This window comes from Semicossyphus pulcher, unplaced genomic scaffold (assembly GCF_022749685.1).
Source record: "Semicossyphus pulcher isolate SPU_LCO1_2020_fin unplaced genomic scaffold, fSemPul1.0.p SCAF_15, whole genome shotgun sequence".
In the NCBI taxonomy this organism is placed as follows: Eukaryota; Metazoa; Chordata; class Actinopteri; order Labriformes; family Labridae; genus Semicossyphus; species Semicossyphus pulcher.
Window position 1 is genome coordinate 27,798,601 of NW_027211659.1, and position 20,280 is coordinate 27,818,880.

General features: G+C 43.3%; 1 protein-coding gene across 1 annotated transcript; it reads right to left on the reverse strand.

Moving 5' to 3' along the window:
- Positions 1 to 772: 772 nt before the first annotated feature.
- arglu1a (arginine and glutamate rich 1a) lies at positions 773 to 9,749 on the reverse strand. The gene is made up of 4 exons (XM_069663037.1): positions 9,198 to 9,749; positions 6,930 to 7,155; positions 4,038 to 4,121; positions 773 to 2,308 (listed from the first exon to the last, which is right to left on the reverse strand). Exons 1-4 carry the CDS (start codon positions 9,527 to 9,529, stop codon positions 2,144 to 2,146), a joined length of 807 nt encoding a protein of 268 aa, XP_069519138.1. The 5' UTR covers positions 9,530 to 9,749; the 3' UTR covers positions 773 to 2,143.
- Positions 9,750 to 20,280: the final 10,531 nt, after the last annotated feature.

The window sequence follows — 20,280 nt, forward strand, 5'->3', positions numbered from 1 at the left end:
TTAGAAGAGATTTCATTGGCTTGTACATAATGAAGGGGGGATAATACATGTGCGTGCTTTCATCATGTGTCTGTTTTCAGGACTGCCGTGTTTGTTAATCAAACAGTAAAAAGCACAAATAAGTCTATTTGGATTTCTGGATTTAACCCTGTAAAATGTGGAAAAGTCCAGGGGATGAATTATTGAAGAGACTGTAATGTTAAGAGAAGAAACGAGTTAAAATGTCCTATAATAGTTGTTTCATACAGTCGTTTTGTTCTCGGGGTAGTCCTGGGGTGTTAAAGACGCGGGCAGGATGAGGGTTAAATGTGTTTTGACAGCTACAATTGGATTGTTAAGAGTCCTCCATTAAAGCCAACCCTGGATACAGGACTAACTGGAATCACAAGTATTTGTTGATGTTGTTTGTGGTCGACTTTAATCCAATGAGCAGGAGGAGACGCTGTACCTGCTTAACTCAGGTCTTCACTTGCTGGAATCAAACCCACGGCAGCAGCTGAAGTCTCAAAACTGGAGCTGCCAACAAATTAACAGTGCTGTAGCAGGAGAACTTGATATACTGGTACGGCGCGGCTCGAGGGAAGAATCACAGTTTGCAAAAATCCGGCTGAAAAAAAAACAAGAAGGTGCTCAAAGTGTTAAAAAAGCTGCACTAACTGTGCAAACTTTAACGGGACTTCAGGCCAGCTTTGTAAATCACACTGAGGTGGGTTTATGTTACACTTGTCGGCAAATAAATGTGCATTAAAATCAGCGAGTAAACACGAGTGGAGGCATTCAATGGATTTATTGATCTGTTCAGTCCCTTGACAATTGGGGGGAAATTACATGACAAATTCAAAATTCCCACAATATAACAAAAAGTCATTATACCCACCTGAGGTCAGCACGTCAGTCACAACCACACACACTCGCACACACAGTCACTCATTCACGCTCACACACTCGCACTGCTGCCGACCTCAAACCTTATCTTACCTGAACTTGTCCGTCCTCTACGAATCAAGCGGAGTCGCCAAAGTTAATTCACTACGACAAAACTCAGGGACAGAACACGGACTGTACGCTCGAGTGTTTTTCCTCCAGAGTCTCATTAAACTATTTAGCATTACTGTGACTTTTTGTTTCTTATTGTGGATCAATTTCATACAACTCAGGAGGGGAGTGGGAGTCAGCACATCACAGCAAGGCTATTAACATTACGTCATACAGGAAATGTCGTCTCTCTCTCTCTCCTCCATCACCCACAGGGGCCCCTATCATAGATGAGACACATATCCTGTTGGAGGTTTATGGTTCGAGTCATGGGCAGCTTGGGAGTCGAGGTGGAGTCCACCTGCACAGCAAAAAAGTCGATCTCCAGATTTAAGTTTTTCTCGCAGAAAATGCCATTTGTTAAAATTAAATTAATACACATGAAAAAACAAATGTGAAGCCGTAAAATGTGTACAAGGACCCGACCTTTTGGGCGAAGACAGCGGAAGACACAAACCTGTCAGCTGGACGGGATGTTAACTGTGCTTTTAAAGGCCGTCACCACTATGACAGCCACGTTAGGACTCTTATTTTGAAAAGGGAAATCAAAACAGGAAACCACAGGCCAACTCCCAAGCTGCACATGAGCGTTTACAGTAAGCTGAACTAGACAGAGTCACACATATTCTTCTATATTAGGGACTGGCGATCTATTGTAGGTTGCTGGCTGTGGAGACATGTAAGAAGAAGAAGAAGAAGAGCACAGGCGCACAGTAACTCGCTGTTACACCAGAGTTAAGACTGTGGGGACATGTTATAGCATTCTACATCAAAAGTTCAAGTTCCCTAAAAAATAAAACCGAGAAAAAAAAGCACAAACAAGAGTCATCTGTGCAGAGGGGGATGAGGAGGGATGGAGGGAGCAATCAGGTCCTTTGAGGGGAGTAGAGCTGCCTCCTCTTCAAGGCCGGGTGGAACAACATGGCTCCTCACAGGGACGTTAACGCACCGGGTCGCACCCTCTTTCCTCGGCCTTCCTTCGGCACTTCCAAAACGAAGCGAGCGTTCCACAGAGGAGGAGGAGGAGTGGGGGTCGGATGATGAGGAGGCAGAGCTGGATGGGGGATGAAGGCAGGGCGCGACATGTGGAACAAGGAGGGGAGCAGTCTCATTCGGTGGCCTTGAGAGAGAAGGAGAGCTTGGGCCTGGACTTGCCCTTGCCGAGGATGATTTTCTGCTCCTCCTTCTGCTGTTTCTGACGGTCCTGCTCCAGCTTCATGCGCTCCTCGTGAATCTTTCTCTGCTCCTCCACAATACGCAACTGCTCCTCGGCCTGTCGAAACGCACAAACAATGAGGTCAGAGAGGGACAGAAAACAATAATCCTTCAAACCAAGAGCCCACAGACTGCTGGCATTTTCTTTATCCCCCCTTTAAGATCCAGCATTACACTGTCTGCTTTTCTTTTGTGTGCAGCTGTTTGCTCGCCTGAATCAAATAAACACTGCTTTGCAAATTAGTCAGACTTAAGCTTATATAGCCAGCAGGAAAAACAAACCCGCTGGATTGTTAACCACGGCTGATAACCATCAATTCAAAGCCACTCAATAGAAGTGGTTCTTGCCAAAAGGACTATTAAATTATTCGGTCATGTTGCGGTGTGGTGAAAGCCTCGAGGTCTCACACGGATCGAGGACAATCTTTGTAATGAAAGACACATTAGTGACATTCAAAAGCACAAAAACACACATGACGTGTCCGTCCCTGTTTTTCGTGCTGCGCTTCGAAATTGTGCGTGATCCGGAGAGCTCCCTCGCAAACTAATTAATCTGTGTGTTTAAATTTAATGCAGAAAGCCAAAACTGTCTATTAGCAAGCCTGCGCTGGTCAAGTTAACATACAGTACGTTGGCAAGTTGCAGAACAACAAAAATTACCTTTTTATGCAATGTTGCCACAACATCTCATATCCGTTCTTAAATACTTAGTCAGTTAGCTAGCTGCTAACTAACTAGCCAATTAGCAGCTGCAAGCCAGGATAAAGACAAAGGACTAAAGCTGGGCGGAGACTATGCTAAAGCTGAGTTTAAATAAACGTTCGGTCTCCGAGCTGGTGGTTCCCACAAATTCAGAATCATCATTGCTTTTGAATTTATATCTTTAACGCTCATTATGAAGGTTTTTTATTTCCCTAGAATGAATCAGTGTCAGCGTTTGTGATTTTTTTGGGGGTCTAGAATCTATTTTCTGTCACAAAATGCTTACATATTTAAATAATTACATTTTTAAAAGTGTGCTCCGATTGGTCGGGCAGGAAAATCTATAGTCAGTAGCAGCCCTTAAAATGAGAAGTGACTCGAGGCGGTAGAGCTGGGCGTGAAATCGTTTTGATCGATTCATTCGAATTTATGGTTTAAGAAGATTTAAAAACTGAAAATCGATTTTTAACTTAACTTTGGTGCACACAGCAGGAAACCGCCACAGCTTCACAGGGCCTCTGAGCCCCCATAGTTCATCGTCACGTCCACCCCCCCATAAGCTTACTTTAGACACAGGCAAAACGTCAACATCGCGGCACGCACTGATAAAAGCGTGCAGGGATACATTCATTCTTCAAGAGTCTCCTTTTTATTTGTTTAAAGAGGGTACGTTCGGTTAAAGTTAGGTTTAGCACTTTATTTGCATTGGTCAAATAAAACAAAATGTATTTGAAATAATTTCTTCATATTTTGTAGTTTGTTTTAAAAGACAGAACTTTTTTTTAATAAAATGGTAAATCGGGTTTGGTGTGAAAAAAATGTGATATTATATTTTTAGGCGCGTAGCCCTACGAGACGGGAAAACAACTCCACCTTTGTGTTGCTTGAAACGAGCATAAATGTTCGAGGGGGTTTTTAAGTGTTGCGTTAAATGCAGATGAATAGTCCCAGTCATTTTTATATGTGACCAAGTCAGCAGGCAAAAGCGACTAAATTGAAGGTTATGAAAATGACAGAAATGGTTCAAATGCATCAAAAAAAGAGGCAGAAAGCAGCAGCGTCGCTGTGCACAGAGCAGGGCGTACCAGCTTGGCCTGAGCCTCCGCGATCTTGCGGTTATTCTCCTCCAGGATTTTTTCCAGCTCCTCCCGCTTAGATTTTTCTTCCTCCTAGACGGGTGACACAGTTTCATGTTAGCTCACGAACAGGCTACAGCCACAAAGCACTTTATGTCCATACATACACACACGCTTGCCCTCTAATTGTCACACACACTCACCATCCCAGGACACACACACATACAACTAACTCATTTCACCACAGAGAAGTTTGTTTAGCCTCTCGCACGTAACCACACTGCGGCATTCTTTGCAGTCAGCCTGAATGTTTTAAGATACAAAAAAGGGGCAAAAAGCATAAAGAAAATGGGGGGAAATTAACCCGCTATTTTCCCCCCTCCCGCTACTGCTGTTAAAACCCTCCTAAAATAATCAAATGCTAAGGGCGCTCACATTAAAACTTAAACACATGACTTTAAAAAGGGGGAAACCCACTCATCACACTCAGATAGAAGACAGATATAAATGACAGACAATACAATCTAGAAGAAAATACATTTGCTGGTTTTAACATCATTATAAGCAAGAGAAAAAGGATACAAATAAAGGAGGGAATAGTTTTGGCTCACCAATGCACGTATACCTACGCATTTTCCTTGCCTGTGTACCTACACAACTGGTGAAAGCTTTCGGCATTAAACGGATGAATATTTACTGTCTCGTCCGGACTGTGTGGCCCCTGTAGAGACAGAAGCGCTCCTGGGGTGGGTGGGTAGGTAGGTAGGTATGGGGGGTATTCTGCCATACCGAGCCCGCGGCATTCCTCTTTATAACTCTGATCTCTGTACTGCTTAGCCTGCGCCTGCAGCCACAGCTCATTCTCTCTTTTTTTAAAATAGTTTTTTCCTTTCCTTTACAGCGGCTCAGTCCCCACTGAGACGATAGCAGAGTGAAGGAGAGTACAGTACAAAGTGGTGTCTGTGTGTGTTCGAGGAGGACCGGACCACGGTACACTTACAGTACAGGGCATGAGTCACGGGCTGAGCTGAAAGGCTGCAGGCCAGCTCAGGTCAAGTGCTAGTTAGGAAGGCTGGTGAGTTGTGTTTCCAAAATAAAAACAACACAAATGTATTTACAGATAACAATATCCAACTTAGCAGCAACCCTATAGGAGAAGCAGGTCATGAGTACAAAACACAGTACATTCGTTTTTCTGGGGAGAAAAAGCTCTTTAACTGTATAAAAAGCAAAAAAAAAATATTAATAAATATAAAAGGTTAGACCAGAGACAGCTATGTTTGTCAAACAGGAAACAGGAAATGTAGGAGTCCATCATATGTATCCCAGAGTAGATGCCATCAAAACAAGGATGGTTTAAGTGAAGGTAAGGGGGGGCCGGTAAAGAAAACCTGTCGGGATGAACTGTCTGTGAGTTAAACAACAAATCTGCACATGAAATTTATTTAAAATTTCAGAGTAACAGAGACATGAAATCTCCTGTTAGAGTAAAGACTGGACTGGTGCCTCGTCGATGACAGAGTGGGCGTCTAGCTAAAGCTTGTTTAACTCTACTGCCGTGCTAGATCTACTCTCCTAACACTGTCTACAACTGAGAGCAGGAGAATCAGACAGAGCAGAGTGGTAGCATGCAGACAGAGCATCAGGAGGAGAGAGATGACCGAAAAAGACCAGGAGGTGCGATCGGACTACATTTCTCATCCTATTAGTACCAAGCCACTGGCTGCTCCATGTACAAGTCGGGGTCACTAGGCTTTAGCTGCCCCCTCTCATTCACAATACATTATTACTGTAGTGTAAACAAATCCCATTTCTTAATGACGCCCGGGGAGGTGGGGCTCAGACAGCTGTCTACCTTTACTCTCTGAAACACTCAATGAAAAGCTTTAAAGAATGGTTCTGTTTAAGATCACAACAGGACAGAACTTTTTATTACAAGTCAAATAAAAGCCCGGCTAACCCAACACATAAAAAACTGTCTTATTAAAGGGACGTCAAATTAAGGCATTTAGAACGTTTAAAATGGCCAGTGATGTACAGAGACGGTGACTGTAAAAGAGAAGTGTCATCTTAATAAAAGAAAGAGAGCTTTCTATTACAGTCATCAAAAGATGCTTACAAATATGAAAGTAAAGATCAAACCGATCGAGGGAGGACAAAATATTAAAAATAATTAATTCAGTCAATTCTGTAACCCTGCCATGGCAAAACTCTCACTGGGAAGTCAGGAAATCCCTTAGAGGCGCCAAAATTTAAGGAGGCAATTATTAACGTTGCATCTTTTATTATAAAACAGGCTGTTAGAAGCCTAAATTCCTGTATTTTTAAGCTTTTACTGTGCAAAACCTGCTGCAAAAAAACAAAGATAGATAATGTGGAGACAGAATTTGTGACTGTTTGCACACATTTTATGTTGTTCCCTTTTTTAATAAATTTGGGGAACAGGTGCTCCGTAGGTCCTGCACAAATATTCTCATCTCAAATAGATGATATTGTAGAAATGACACTAAAGGACAGCGAATGCTAATTACTGATTATGGAGATGTTATTTTTTGCAGATGCATGCTTCCCTTTTGCTCTACATATAATCTTTTGCACACCGTGCAGAAAAGTGCATGGTTACACTTTAAATCAGTGAAATGTAGGAGTTCCCTGCTGGATGCCTATTTCCAGGCTCCGCACTTTCCCTCCCTGCAGTGAAGTTTCTACCATGGCTAGATTACGTTGTGAAAAGTAAATTAGATGGCGAGGGAGGTCCCTCCACCATCCTAACATGTCCCGTAGAAAGGCACCAGCCAGAGCAGGTGATTAGGAGGGAGATGGGGACAGAGGGGGTGGGGGTAAGGGACTGGGAGGTATGTAGGGAAGGGAGGGGATTCGTTCCAAACGACCGAGCGTTACCTCTCTGGCCTTCTGTGCCGCCAACTCAGCCTGCCGCTGCCTCTCCAACTCCTCCAGCAGCTGCCGCTCCATGATGCGCTTTGCCTCCTCGACGCGCCGCAGCACCTCCCTCTCGATTTCGTCCTTACGCTTCTCCAGCTCCTCCTCCACCCGCTTGGCCACCAGCTCCTCCACTCGCCGTGCCGTCTCCTCCTCGATCAGCTTCTCCTCGATCTCCTGCTGCCGGCTAGAGGACAGGGGAGGGAATGGATTAAGGATGGAGCGAAGCAGAATTATAGAATTTTTAAAGGAAATCTGGGGTCACACTGGGGTATCATAAAGCTGATCTACTCTCACCCTGCAGACTCAAAAAGATAAACAAGAATCTGCAGAACTGTTTCTTTATGCAGCTTCATAAGTGATATCTGTCCAAGTTATTTAAATTCCTGTAGTGTCCTGAAAATCAACATGCTTTTACTAGTGTAGTGTGGAACTCCACTTGTTTGTTGCATGCAAGTTGGTGTTGCCTTGTATGCATGTCCACTGTGCCCTCACGGCTGGGACAACCACAAAGCCATAATAATACAAGTTACTGTGGTCACTCCCCATTGAGAGTCTGGCCCTGCATAGCAGAATGGTTCAGGCTGAAGGGTTCAACGTGCTATCATGCAAAAATATATGGATGTGGTAAAAGAAGGTGCAGCCACAGTGAGCTGAGTAGATGAAGATCTGTGAGAGACAGGTGCTTAAGCTCCAACATGTCATAAGTAATCACCTTTTACCAAGTCACTCATGTATATTATAAGTAAAACTTTTGTTGATCTGCCTAAATCCCAAGTTTGCTGTGTACAGCACAGTCCAGCTTTAAGGCAAGTGTGTATATTTGAGTTACTTTATCAGCCTATTACCCCTGCAGGAATGAACGAGCCTTTCCAAAGCAGCAGCTGACAGATGGAGGTCACCTGCATCCTGTTTGCTTGTTGAAAACACTTTTAAATTGTTCTTTTTTCCCTTTAAATGCACTCTTAACAGGAAGCTATTAAGACTCGAGAGTTGTGTTGTCACATTGCTTCTGGCATAACTGTAAACACACAACGTACCCGCCCTGGATTTGATTTCACTCAGTCAACCAATGGGAAACCAAAGATCTTACCCAGCCCAGGCCCGAGTCCTTCCTTATCTACCAAGTCTCAGTGACATGATATTTACATTTGTATGCCTGGTTAAGTGGCCCTGCAGCTATTACGCAGTCAAAGAGAGCCACTCAGAAGGCCAGGTGTGGAGCAGCAGCTCGGATCTCAGGTGTCTGTGTGCCCCTGGCCACCACACACACTTTCACAATGGCAGCTTCCCTGTTCAACAGACTGAAGCTGCCAGCAGACAATAAACAGGCCGTGATCATAATGTGACACCACAGAAGTGCTTTACGACGCAGAGTTGTGACAGCGTGTCACCTAATCAGCAACTCCTGAAGCAGTAATTTCCAAGCTGCAGCAGCTGATTCTTCCATTGTTGCATGGTCATATACTAAGAAGTATAAACATACTAAAAACATGCTTTTGTGCATGCATACAGTGTACAAACTGGTAAGAGTTTTTATTGAAAATAAATAGCACAAAGTTAATACTTTTTAGCATCTCCAAAAAACCTTAAACCAGCTGTGAGGATTTTTTAATAGTGTGTTGATTTTGGATGCCACTGTTGAATAAGGGCAGCATATTATTACTTAGCTGATCCTGTACTGTACTTGTTACGACTTATATTCAGATAACTGTGCTATGGATTAAAAATGTATCAATGGTACCAGCACACTTCAAATAACACATTAAGGAGGAGCAGTCTTGCAATCTGCAGAAATGACAATGTATTCAAAACCAGACTGATATTAAAATATAGCCTATTGGATGGGCAGAATTGCAGCAATGATTCCTTACAAACTTTATGTAGATCTATCACATCCTCTTCACACTTCCAGTACAAATGAATAAACATTATTGTAAATATTTCAATATATGTTTGTAATTAATATCCAAACATAATTAAAATTAAAATCTCAGACAGGGATAATTATCTTTTCTGTGTGTCCAGGGCCCTGTGAAGCCTAGCTGACGTTAGCATGCTTTGGTGGCTAGCTTCATGGCATTAGCTTGCTAGTGCAAAGAGCTAATGCTATCTATTCAAGTAAATACAGCCAGCCTAGCTAGCATTTAGCTTAGCCCAGATTGCACCTCAATACGGGCAAGGTTATATAACATAAAACATCGAGTGTCTGATAAAAAATATACTTACATCTTCCGCTGTCTTTCCATTTCTGCCCTTCTCTCCTCCTCCTCCTTCCTCTGCTTCTCGTCCAGCGCATTTCTCTTGCTCAGCGTCCTGCCGAAGATGTCGATGCGCTCCGGCGGTGAGGCTGCTCTCTCTCTGCGGGACGAGGCTGTGGTGGACCGGGAACGAGAGCGAGATTCTCTGCGACGGTTCCTTTTCGATTCTCGGGACTTGGACCGCTTCTTTGACCTCTCCCTGTCTCTGGAGTGCGACCGAGACCGGCTCCGTTTCTTGCTGTGCTTGCTGCTTTTGGAGTGTTTGGACCGGGATGAGCTGCGGCTCCGAGAGCGGCCCATGTTGACCACCTCCGCTAGTCGAGCGCTAACACCAAACTACTGTCAATTATGGCTGATATATGTGCACTATCGGAAATAAAGTCCAACCAACTCCTTCTTAAACTTGTAAGTTGCAATAACTGAGCACGTGGAATTGCTTCAACCGTTCTGTTTAGCAGAAATAATCATCAAAAACCGGTTGTTATTTTCCCCTACAGATTCGCTACAAAGAAAGATGGCGGTTCTCCGAGTTTGTAGTTTCCCAGCAGGCACCGCGGCTTCGGCATTTCCCGGTGGTCTTCGGGTTTGCCAAGTCAACTGCATGCAGGAGTCAAAGGTACACTCCCCAAATCTGCTCTTTCTTTCTGAATAGAAATGGTTATGGATATTAATCTTCAAATCAACACAGATGGCAACTTGTTATGTAATTTTGTTTGTAGTAATTCGTGATAAAAATGCGATACGGAGGCGCCTTATTACATGAACTTTCTGACTTGCTAATCCTGTCCAAACTGTTTGGTAAAAATAAAGTTAGTAGCCTAGCGGATTTAGGAAAAAAGTCTTCCCAAAGAAACTCAAAGTCAAAGTTTTCTACCAAAATGTATGATAGAAAAGTGTATTACTCAAGCATCCTAGAATAACCCTTCCATTGTCCTTCTGGTCACATTAGCTGACTTCTTGCATTGGATGCAGGATGCAGAGGAGACTTTTCAAACAACTTAATCCATTATCTTTCTTTTATCTCTTAATTTAACCATTCTGTAAATTACCCACACAAAACATGTTATTTTTTGGTTGTTGTTGTTTGTTTCAGTACGATTTAAATCTTCAAAAATAAGGGGATGTAGCATTGGTTGCTAGTTAACAGATATAAAAGTTAGTCTGCTATGTTGGATTATGTACTTAGGATTTCCTAAATTAAAATAAGATTTTTTAAGTTAGTTCCTGAATTAGGCGGGTTATCGGCCGCAATGTGTTAAAAGAAGTGTAACAGCGCACAGACAGCAGAAACATGCTACATCACAAACTACGGATAACCAACGGCTATATTTATCCCTTTCTGTTTTCACTCGTAGAAACAACAGGTGTTTATCTTACTACCCGTTATATTCCTCCTTCTGGCTCTGCTCCCGGAGGTGTCCAATTCCCTAGTTAAAGATTTCAACCCCTGCCCCTTATAGCTCTGAGAGTTACTACCCAGTTAAGGGCACTCCAAAACTTGGGTTGTGGCCAAGGTGAGGAATTGGGTTTGGTCCTTGAATTGGCGAGACAGTTTTACTGTAAATGTTGTGGACATGACATTAAAAGAACTTTAAGCAGTCTATAGGTTCTGCCTCAGCTATTGAGCTTAATTTACCTTAGATGTATGCACTGCAATGATTTATTGCATGTGTGGCTCTGCTGCCATTTCGCCCTTATTTAACCTATATTTAACTTTGCCTGTGTCCATTTTCAAAGGTTGTTCTCATGCACTATCAGGGCTGAATTGATTATTTTATCAGACCTCGTAAATATAGCGTCAAGAACATCAGATAACCAACCAACAGACAGAGCAAGGGAGGAAAAATAACACAACTTGACAATGACACAGTCCCACACTAAAAGATTGCCATCCCACTCTGGTAAAATGAGGCCATTGTGATAACTCTCCCCGGAGTGCTGCGCTCAAAATAAACTGGCATTACTATATTTAAAAACACATAATTCAAACGGCCGGTGAATCAGCCATAAAAAGGTCACACCACTCAAGCTATAAATGAAAGTGTTCCAACTACAGAAGGATTTTTCTGTCATTTAGTTTTTTCTAATTACCTGCAGCTCTCAGCGCTCCAGTCTAATTTTAGTTGAAAGAAATAATTTGTTCACACGCAGAGTCACGCTGTGTGCAGCTTCAATTGTAGATCAAGAATACTCTTAGTTGTTGTGAACTGATAAAAGTTGTCAGATGAGTCACTTGCATACTCACACAGATGTGCTGAGTTACTGTGCAATCATCTGTGAGCCTGTGTCGTCAGATTAAGTGTGAGCAGTGCCGCAGAAATACAAATTTCCAAAGAATAAAAGCAAAGAGAGAAACAATGTGATTTTAGTGCCAGAAATTGAGGGCAAGTCTTGGTTCATCCATCCAGGAAACGCTTCCCCTCACAGCCCACCCCCCTTCCTCTCTTCCTTATTACTCCGCTGGAAGCCAAAGAATCAATTTTCTGTAACTTGTGGTTGTGTTTTACTTTAATGATCCACAATTTCTCTTCCCGGGGATGAGAGGATTCAGCATTAAAGAGCCAAAGATGTCTTGTTTTTTCCTCGTGTAACAGGAAGCGAGAGGTGCTTAAATCCCCTTTTGATGAATAATAGAAAATGTTTCACGGAGGTGCAGAGGAAAACAGTTCCAGTGCAGCTCCGGTGGGAAAAAAGAAGATGAATTGGAGAAGCGGTGGATGTATAAATGAAAGAATTTTGCAGAGTCGGTCTACTCTGCTCCTGGGTGGTTTGGGGTGAATGCTGGAGGAGAGGCAATAACATGAGCAGGGAAGACGGGGTTGTTAGAGGAGGTTTCAAAGAGCCCAAAGAGCAGGTTTCATATTTCTCTAATCCATATTTGAAAGGATTCCAAGCAGAGGTAATCTCAGGGAAAACAATTTGGATATAATAATCACATGTCAGTCAAAGCTCAAAGGTGTCTGTGTCTCGGGGGAGTGTTCCCCTTCCTCTGCTGCGAAGTTTTAGCCAAAATTGTGATTAACTTTTTCACAAAATGTCTCACTGATTGGCCATGTTATCAATGTCAAATAATCATTGTAGTTAATAAGATATTTTCACTTGTTCACACTGTTATCACATTCTAAAAGCCCCTTTGGTACTTTTTGAAAAAGATCTGAATGAATGAGAAATAACAATTAATGTGACACCTGTTTATTTTAACCAGCCAGAACTGTGCCAGAGTCAGTCATTTGGCTAAACCATTTTAAACCTTACATTGCTTTAAATTCCTGAAAACATAATGATAAGGTGCTCAACAGATCATATGTGAAAAAATGTGCTTAAAAATGTGCAATCTCAATAACATCGGATAGTTAAGTGATGTTGGGAGCTAATCAATGGCCCCTTAAAGGATATTCGATCGCCCCGAAAAGCAACCGAAACACGACAGTACAAGTGGACCCTGTATCCTCTTGCTGAGTGAGTGTGTCTGCTACACCGGCTCAATCTTCTTCAGCCTCACCAGGCTAATTTCCTGCTTGAGCAATTTAAAGCCCCTTTCACACATGCACTGCCCTCCTGAAAATTTTCCCGTAGGAACATCATGTGAAAAAGCCGACAATGAAACAGTTCGCCAGTTGCGGCGACTGTAGCGTACCTGCCTCATGAGACCCCCACCCCCGTGAGGGACGTGCGAAAGGGGCAACTCTCTGTTTTGAAACTTTCTAGAAATTGTCAGGAGTGCATGTGTGGAAAAAGCTTAAGAGTCTGAGCATCAATCTTTGCAAGCGCTAGTGGAAGACATCTGGATGTTTGTGGAGCTGTGTTGTTGGAAGGCTCACAGTATGGGACTAAATCTTAGCTGCCACAGGTGGTCACCCACTCGGAATATTTGCAGCCACACAGTGACTTTTTGTGGCCACCAAGTGCAGTGTCATTCCAAAATGATTTTGTGCATTTCTTCTAAAACCTTTGTTTAATAATTATTGGTGACGTCTGGTCTCGGTCTTCTTTTGTCTGTTCAGAGATCAATGAACAGCAAAGCCAAATTTACTGAATATTTTTAGTTTTCTATAAAAAAAACAACAATAAAGTTTGTAGTAAACAGTGGTAAATAGTGCATCTGTTATGGACTATAATCAGCTACAGATTAAAATATATTTACACGGCTGGTCTGTCTCAAGTAAAACTTAAGGTAATAATAGAGTCACTAATTCCTTTATGAACTATTAAATGAGATTACAGCCATCTCTGTTAATGCATCCACTGCTACAACAGTGCTTACAAAGAAGGTGTATATATGCTACATTATCAGAGAGCTTTTACTAATCTCACTGACAGCCATGAATAGAGATAAACCTCAGTAATCTTACAAGTCAACATAATTTCAAACTGCACAGCTACACAAAAAGGCAAGAGTGTGGAGAATGCTACGACTCACCCCGACACCAAATCCCTTTAACGCGTTTTCAAAACACTATAAGTCATTATAAGACTTTCTTAAAATACCCGACTCGTAACAAGTAAAGGTTTCTCATGTGTTCAGCTTATTTTAGAGAATTCTTGATTATCCTTAGAACTCAGATTTACTACACTTCAAGACGTAAAGAGAGCCGCTCTCCCGGCTCAAGTTAATCAAAAAGTCCATCCCTTTCACATTGTGTGATCAAAGTTGGCCCTCGTCTTTCATGGGCACTTTTCAGGTCCCCTGACCCTGCCCCGTGGTTGCTCTTCAGGGGGAAAAACACTTAACAAACACAGGATCTCTTTTAAAAAGCCCCGCCACATTGTCACATTGTCATGTTGATGGCCCAGGGGTCCTGGCATAAAGAGCCATTGAGGAGGGGGACCTGAAAGCAAGCTTTCCCCCTCCACTGCCCTGAATGAGAACCGTTCTTTCACCTCGGGCTGCGTATGGAAGAGGTGAGGAAGAGAAGGATACAAAGGGGGAGAATGGTGGAGGTGGAGATTCTAGGAGAGTGAAGCGATTGAGGATGTGGAGGAGGAGAGGGGAGGGGAGGGAGTAGTTTAGGAGGTGGAGGTTAGAGTTGCAGGGAGTCTGCCGGGGCTGAAGCAGTGACCAGTGATAACCACCAATCATTACCCCCTTATTAGAGCTCTTCATGACTTTCTTTGAGTAATCTCTAGTTGATAGCAGAATGATAGAAAGTCTGACTTGGTGTCACTGATCTACTCAGTTCCTATTGACCAAGATTTGAACAGTAACAGTATCAGGTTGAGTTAGAGATACAGTCTGATTTGGTTGTTGGGTATTTTGAGGATCATGTTGCCGTAAGGTTTGGGGTCCTCTCTTGAAATGGATTCATTCAAACTCTTTATTTTTTTTTGGATCCATCGGGATCAATTGTCCTCAGGTCCCTTTCAGATTGACGGTGTCGGTTGGTTATTCCACTGGTCAGTTTGTGACGGTTGGTTTAATCGTAATCTGAACCTGTCAGTGTAGGGCTACCTGTCACAGTTACTGAGACTTTTGGAAGCGCTGCTGACAAGTTTGGCGTTTGAAGACTCTTGGGGAATGTTTTAGTGTATACAGACCCAAACTGAGACTTTTGGAAAGATAATGCAGGACGCCTTTCTTTCTTTCTTTCTCTTGCTGATTGGGTCTTACCACTAAAGTAGTGTCGTCCCCTGTTTTTTCCCCTGTCATGCCCTAATCATATGACACATTTCCAGAATAAGACAAACAACATCAGCCTCGACTGGCCTTGAAAAAGTCACAAAGCTGTGATTTTAGTCTTGGTTTTCTGTGCTAGCTGTTGTTAAAGTCTGCATTTTGTATTGTTACTACTGTGTATTTGTGCAGGAGTTAAGATACTACTAACAGTATTCCTGTGTCCAGCAGCGATATCACTCCTACATGGAGTGGCAATCATTGTTTTATACCAGCTTGTTTTCAGGCATGTCAAAATGGGCTGTGATTTGTTTTGTTGTTATTGTTATTGTTTGGATGAAGCCAATGTTTATGGCTGCACAGGTGGGAATTGTCAATTTAGACAGACAGCTGGTGTCTATGTGGAACGATAACTTAAAGGTTATTGTCCTGTTCACATTGTGGCATATGTTTCAAGCGATAAGATAAACTAAGATAGAACTTTATTAATCCCTAAGGAAGTTAGGCTATATTGCCAGATAGCTCCAAAAATACTGTACAAAATTTGAGAAATATAAAATCTCTGAATGCAAGCACCATCAAATTTAAGATACCATGAATTAAAGACATGCCTTTCTTGATCTCAGAGTTTTGGTGCTTGTGTTTACTTGTGAAAAACTAGATTATGCCCACCATTTGTTTGTATTTTGTATTTTGTATACAACATTGAAATCATCAAGAGTTTGAACAAGTTTAATTCTCACACTATCTGTTACCGTGTGACCCTGACATTCTCCGCTGAGCCACTGACCAGATGTCCATCCTCTGACTGACCATTACTCAAGAATGACCATCCCCACGATTCACTCAATTCAAAATCACTAACCCTTAAAAGAGCTCCCCATTCACCACGACAACCATATGCCTAATGTCTTTCTCCTGACGATTTATTTGTGTCAAGGCGGGTGAAGAGCTCGGGTCTGTTTCGCATGTGTCAGCCATGTCCCCGTCCTCTTAAGAGATGTAATTAAGTGTTAGAGGAGCTTCAGAGCTGACCTCTGCGACAAAAGACTCAGAGGGAACTTGGCTGTCACCACCACATATATGTGACAAGCGATGGTCAGCACGGTGGATCATCTTTCCCGAGAGGGCTGAACAGGAAGAGAGAGAGAAGGGCAGGTGATTCTGACAGGCCAAACGGAGAGGTCAAGGGTCAGGTTTGAAGTAAAGGCTAGCGGGGAAGCTGATCTGACTAAGCTCTTGTCACTATCTTCATCTGAGACGAGCGGTCTGCGTCTCTTCTCGTCTTGGCGCAGCACCCCGGAGGTCTCTCCCTCCGCTGCCATTCAGAAGTCCACTGAGCAAAGGTTAGGTATCAGAGCAATTATCAGCTGAAATTAAAAACTGTGAGTGAGCGCAGACGGGTAGGCCCATGTTTGCTCAACTGAAAAGATGCATGAAAGGGCAAAGGATTGACAGGAACATGATCTACGCTGTGTGCCGGCACACCCCGTTCACTGAGGAGGCTGCAGTTTTATGTCAAAACATGGGGGAATAAAGTATTTGACTTAAAAGACTCTCCAACCTCTTGAGTGTGTCTTTGGCATATCCTTTGGTCCGAGGGGAATGAGATTTACTCCCGCGACTCTTTCATCTCCCTCCTCTCTTTCCGCTTGCACTCGCTCTTCACCCACAGCGTGCACAGAGAAAGCAATGCAGCGAGCGTGTGTGATTCACAGCATGGGAAAAAGAGCACTCCTGAGAAAGTACAAACAGGAAGAGAGACATATCCATCACAAGCACGCATCCCCCTCCCCCCTCCTCCTCCTACTGACAAACACACACACACAGTCCACAATTCATTCCCTTTGCTTGCCACTGTTCCCAGCTGTAACAATGGAGGTTTCCTGGGGTCACAGTGACGTTGTGAGCGACGAGCGGCCCGTGTGTGAAAGCTCAAGAAGCGGTGAAAAGGAAAGAGCCAAGGTCTTACTCAACATCCAACCATCACTCAAAGGGTTTGTCTCGAGAAGCCTGTGCAACAAGCTTTCATATTCATGCACCATTTCCTCACTCAGAATTCATCATCGCAGCATTATGCAAGCATTTCGCAAGGGAACATTCAGCTCACTGGACTGCTGCTTCTGAATACAGCAGATTAAACAGCACAGTGCAGACTCAAAGCACTGATTTCAATACCCACTGGCCGGTACAAGTTCTGTACTCAGATCTGGACTTTCTGGCTGCTGTATGAATCACTTGGCTTGTTCTGGTTTTTCATTCATTCTAAGCATAGAGTTGGTATTCATACCCAGATGAAAACATCAAGACTGCTTCTATTAATTTGATATCTTCAGAGCAACAAGTACATCAGAGTGAACGAGGTGTTGTGCCCCTCTGGCGTTGTCAAGCCGGCTCTCATCTGCAGCAGCTTGAAGTGAAAAGAAGCCGCTTTCTTATTCTCACAGAGCACAGGCAGCCGCGACGCTAAGCATGAACAGATGAGTTTGCCACCTTGTGATTATCCACCCACAACCCCACTGCCTCCAGCCTTCTACACCTGATTCTGGCAGCAAGAGTTACCATTTTCCCCCACCTTTTGTCACCACCATTTTTGTGCGTTCACACTGAAATCTGTCCAAACAGTTTGCTCTTCCTCTCCATGTTACAGAATCCAGACTAGAGACAAGAGGACGAGATGGAAATCTGTACTTTCAATTGCAGATTAATCCAAACACATGTTGTGGTGATATTATTGCAAAAACCATTAGTCCTCGTCCTCCTCCTGTACACGCTACCCAGACGCCACCCTTTGCTTCAACCAAACGGAGTATTTCCAGTAGTTGAGACGCGTGTGCTGCATTGTGCTAGTTTATATCTGATAACAGCCTGAAACCTTTAGTTATTATCTGCTTTGGGTGCACAAATGATTTGAGCACTGTTTTTGCCCTAAATGTTGCTTTGGGTGGTCTGATCACAAGGCGACACCTCCAGGTACAGTTGGGAATGCACCAAAGACACATCAAGGATGCACTGAGATCCTATAGCTCAGAACACATAGAGGGGTGGTCTGGGCCACATATGGCTGCATTGTTTTAGCAGTGAATTGAGTCCTGGGCCACATCAAAGGACCCCTGAGCAAACAGATAGTATGATAGTATCATGTTTACAATGTGACAGTTTCATTTAGCAGAGTCTTTGGTCCAAAGTGACGTACATCTGAGAGTTAATACAGCACAAGCAACGCTCTGGACAGGAGGGAACAAAGTCAGTAAATGCCAACAAACGATTTCTGCTTTTTCAGTTTTTAAAGAGACATAAAAACTTTTGTAAATGAAACAAGTGATTTATTTGTAGGACAGAACAGGTGATACCCATGGAGACTGTGACATAAATGAGTAGATGCAAATCATTGTCACACGTAAACACGATATTCAGAAACACAAACAAAGTGTGGACGACCCGACGAAGTATTGGTCTCAAAAAGAAGTACTCAAAAATGCGTGTGTGATGAGGGGGTATGGATTTTTCAGCTCTTTGGCTGGTCGTGTTAGCTTCATTAGCATTCTCAGGTTTGAAGGAATTGAGGACAGGGTTAGACACATTTACAGTGCCATTATTTTTTTGGCCTTTTTATTGGATAGGACAGCTGAAGATTGACAGGAAAGGGGGGCGAGAACATGGGCACCAAAGGGCTGCCAGTCAGAGTCAAACCTTCAGCCGAGTACTTTGTGTCTACGTGCGCTGCCTGCTCTACCGACTGAGCTAAACCAGCACCCCTTCACAGTGTGTTTTACAGGCTTAGTTGTTAAATAAGTTGCTGGGATGCTAAACTGAAGCCGTTTAACCAGCTTCTCAGAGCCACTGGCATGACTGTAGGCTGGGTTTGTGGGTTCTGTAAGCTTCAGGCTGTTTGTGCGAGTAGTTTAATGGTATTCTCAAATGTAAAGTTTCAGTGTAATTACTTATCAGGCCACTGATTTACTGATTAAATTGCAGGTAGAGTAAATAATTAAATCTATCTGGTCACTGATTAACGCTGAGGGGTTCAGCCGACTGTTAGTTGCCAGCTGTTGTTAATGTTGGACTCACAACACCTCAGATTATCCCATGATGTCAAGCCCGTCTGATTTTTTGTGACCGTATGGTCGATTTTCACAAAATCACCAGCTGGAATGATACCTGCTTACTGCAACTGCAACCTGCTGTTCCTCTTTCAGCCTCCTCTGGCCTCTTTTTGCCACCTCTCACTCTGCGAGTCCGGCATGTGCTTGTTACCACTTTAAATATGCATCATCCTCATTCCATTAACCCATAAAGATTCCCATCAGGGGTTAAATGTGGTCATAAAGAGCCTCCAGCTCTGCCCTGCCCTCTCTTCTCATCTCTCCCCCGCCTCCCATCCTCCCTGCTTACCCATCATCCCCCGTCCAGTTTGGTGACTGATGTCCTGATTAAACAGAGAGGATGATTGATCCATCATATCCATCACTCTGCCTGTCTCTGGCACAGTATGGTGTCATCCCTCCACTCTTTTGTGCAGAATTCCATCCTTTGTGCTGCACACGTGTGCATGTGTGCGTGTGCATACATGTGTGTGCCCTGCCCCGTGTGCGTAAAGCACCCTCCAGTCCCATGTGAGAGTGTGACAAATCTAATTCAGTCATCATCGTCAGTGGTAATCTAATTTCTTTTGCATATGTGTTTAAGTGTTCGGGGACACCATATGTTCATTGTGCGAGTCGGGGGGGTTGTGAAGTTTTTTGTGCATGTGTCAAACACAGTCTAAGATGTCACCGGGCCTAAAGAGACTTTCCCTCTCGGTGTGTTTCCCCCCTCATCCATCTCACTGACAGTGGCAGAAACAGTAGCCTCCCCGAGCGCTCCTACAGGGCCCTCAGCTAACAGTAGGAGGCCCCGCCTGTTATGTATGGAGGCCTTGTCTGCTGGAGGAAGCCTGTTTACAGTCGGGTTAACCTGTTGAGGACACCCCACCGTCAGGAGGTTGACCTCTATATGGACCTGAGTGGAGCTGCCAGGTCCCAAACTCATTTGTCTACTTGGTTTTCTGACAGCTATCCGCGGCCATTCACCTTTACTCAGAGATGTAAATGATACTAATACAAATGATCTGACAAATCCATCCTGTGTGCTGTAAGAGGAACCATGAAATATGAAGTTACGCTGTCCCTTTGTGTTAGTTATTTTTACAAGTCACATTGTACACACTATAGAGAAATAACACGTTTTTCAAGTATCAAATATAGCTCATTTAAACCCACTGAAATGGCATATATTTATAATAATAATAAACCTGTAACATTAGCTCTTTCACAGTGACACAAGTCAAGCAGGTATATTGAGGCTAACAGATGTTTTGGTGTAAGCCAAAGTGATGGACTGCCTGCAAGTCACTTCAAAGGACTTTTACAGCCATCCTTTGGAGGTCAGTCAAAAATAG

What these genes read in the sequence shown, in the direction of transcription:
- arglu1a (XM_069663037.1), bottom strand. Translation starts at nt 9,529, where the DNA reads ATGGGCCGCTCTCGGAGCCGCAGCTCATCCCGGTCCAAACACTCCAAA. An exon ending in ATGGAAAGACAGCGGAAGAT is followed by an intron (nt 7,156 to 9,197) that starts GTAAGTATATTT and finishes CCTGTCCTCTAG; the next exon opens with CCGGCAGCAGGAGATCGAGG. An exon ending in CGGCACAGAAGGCCAGAGAG is followed by an intron (nt 4,122 to 6,929) that starts GTAACGCTCGGT and finishes TCACCCGTCTAG; the next exon opens with GAGGAAGAAAAATCTAAGCG.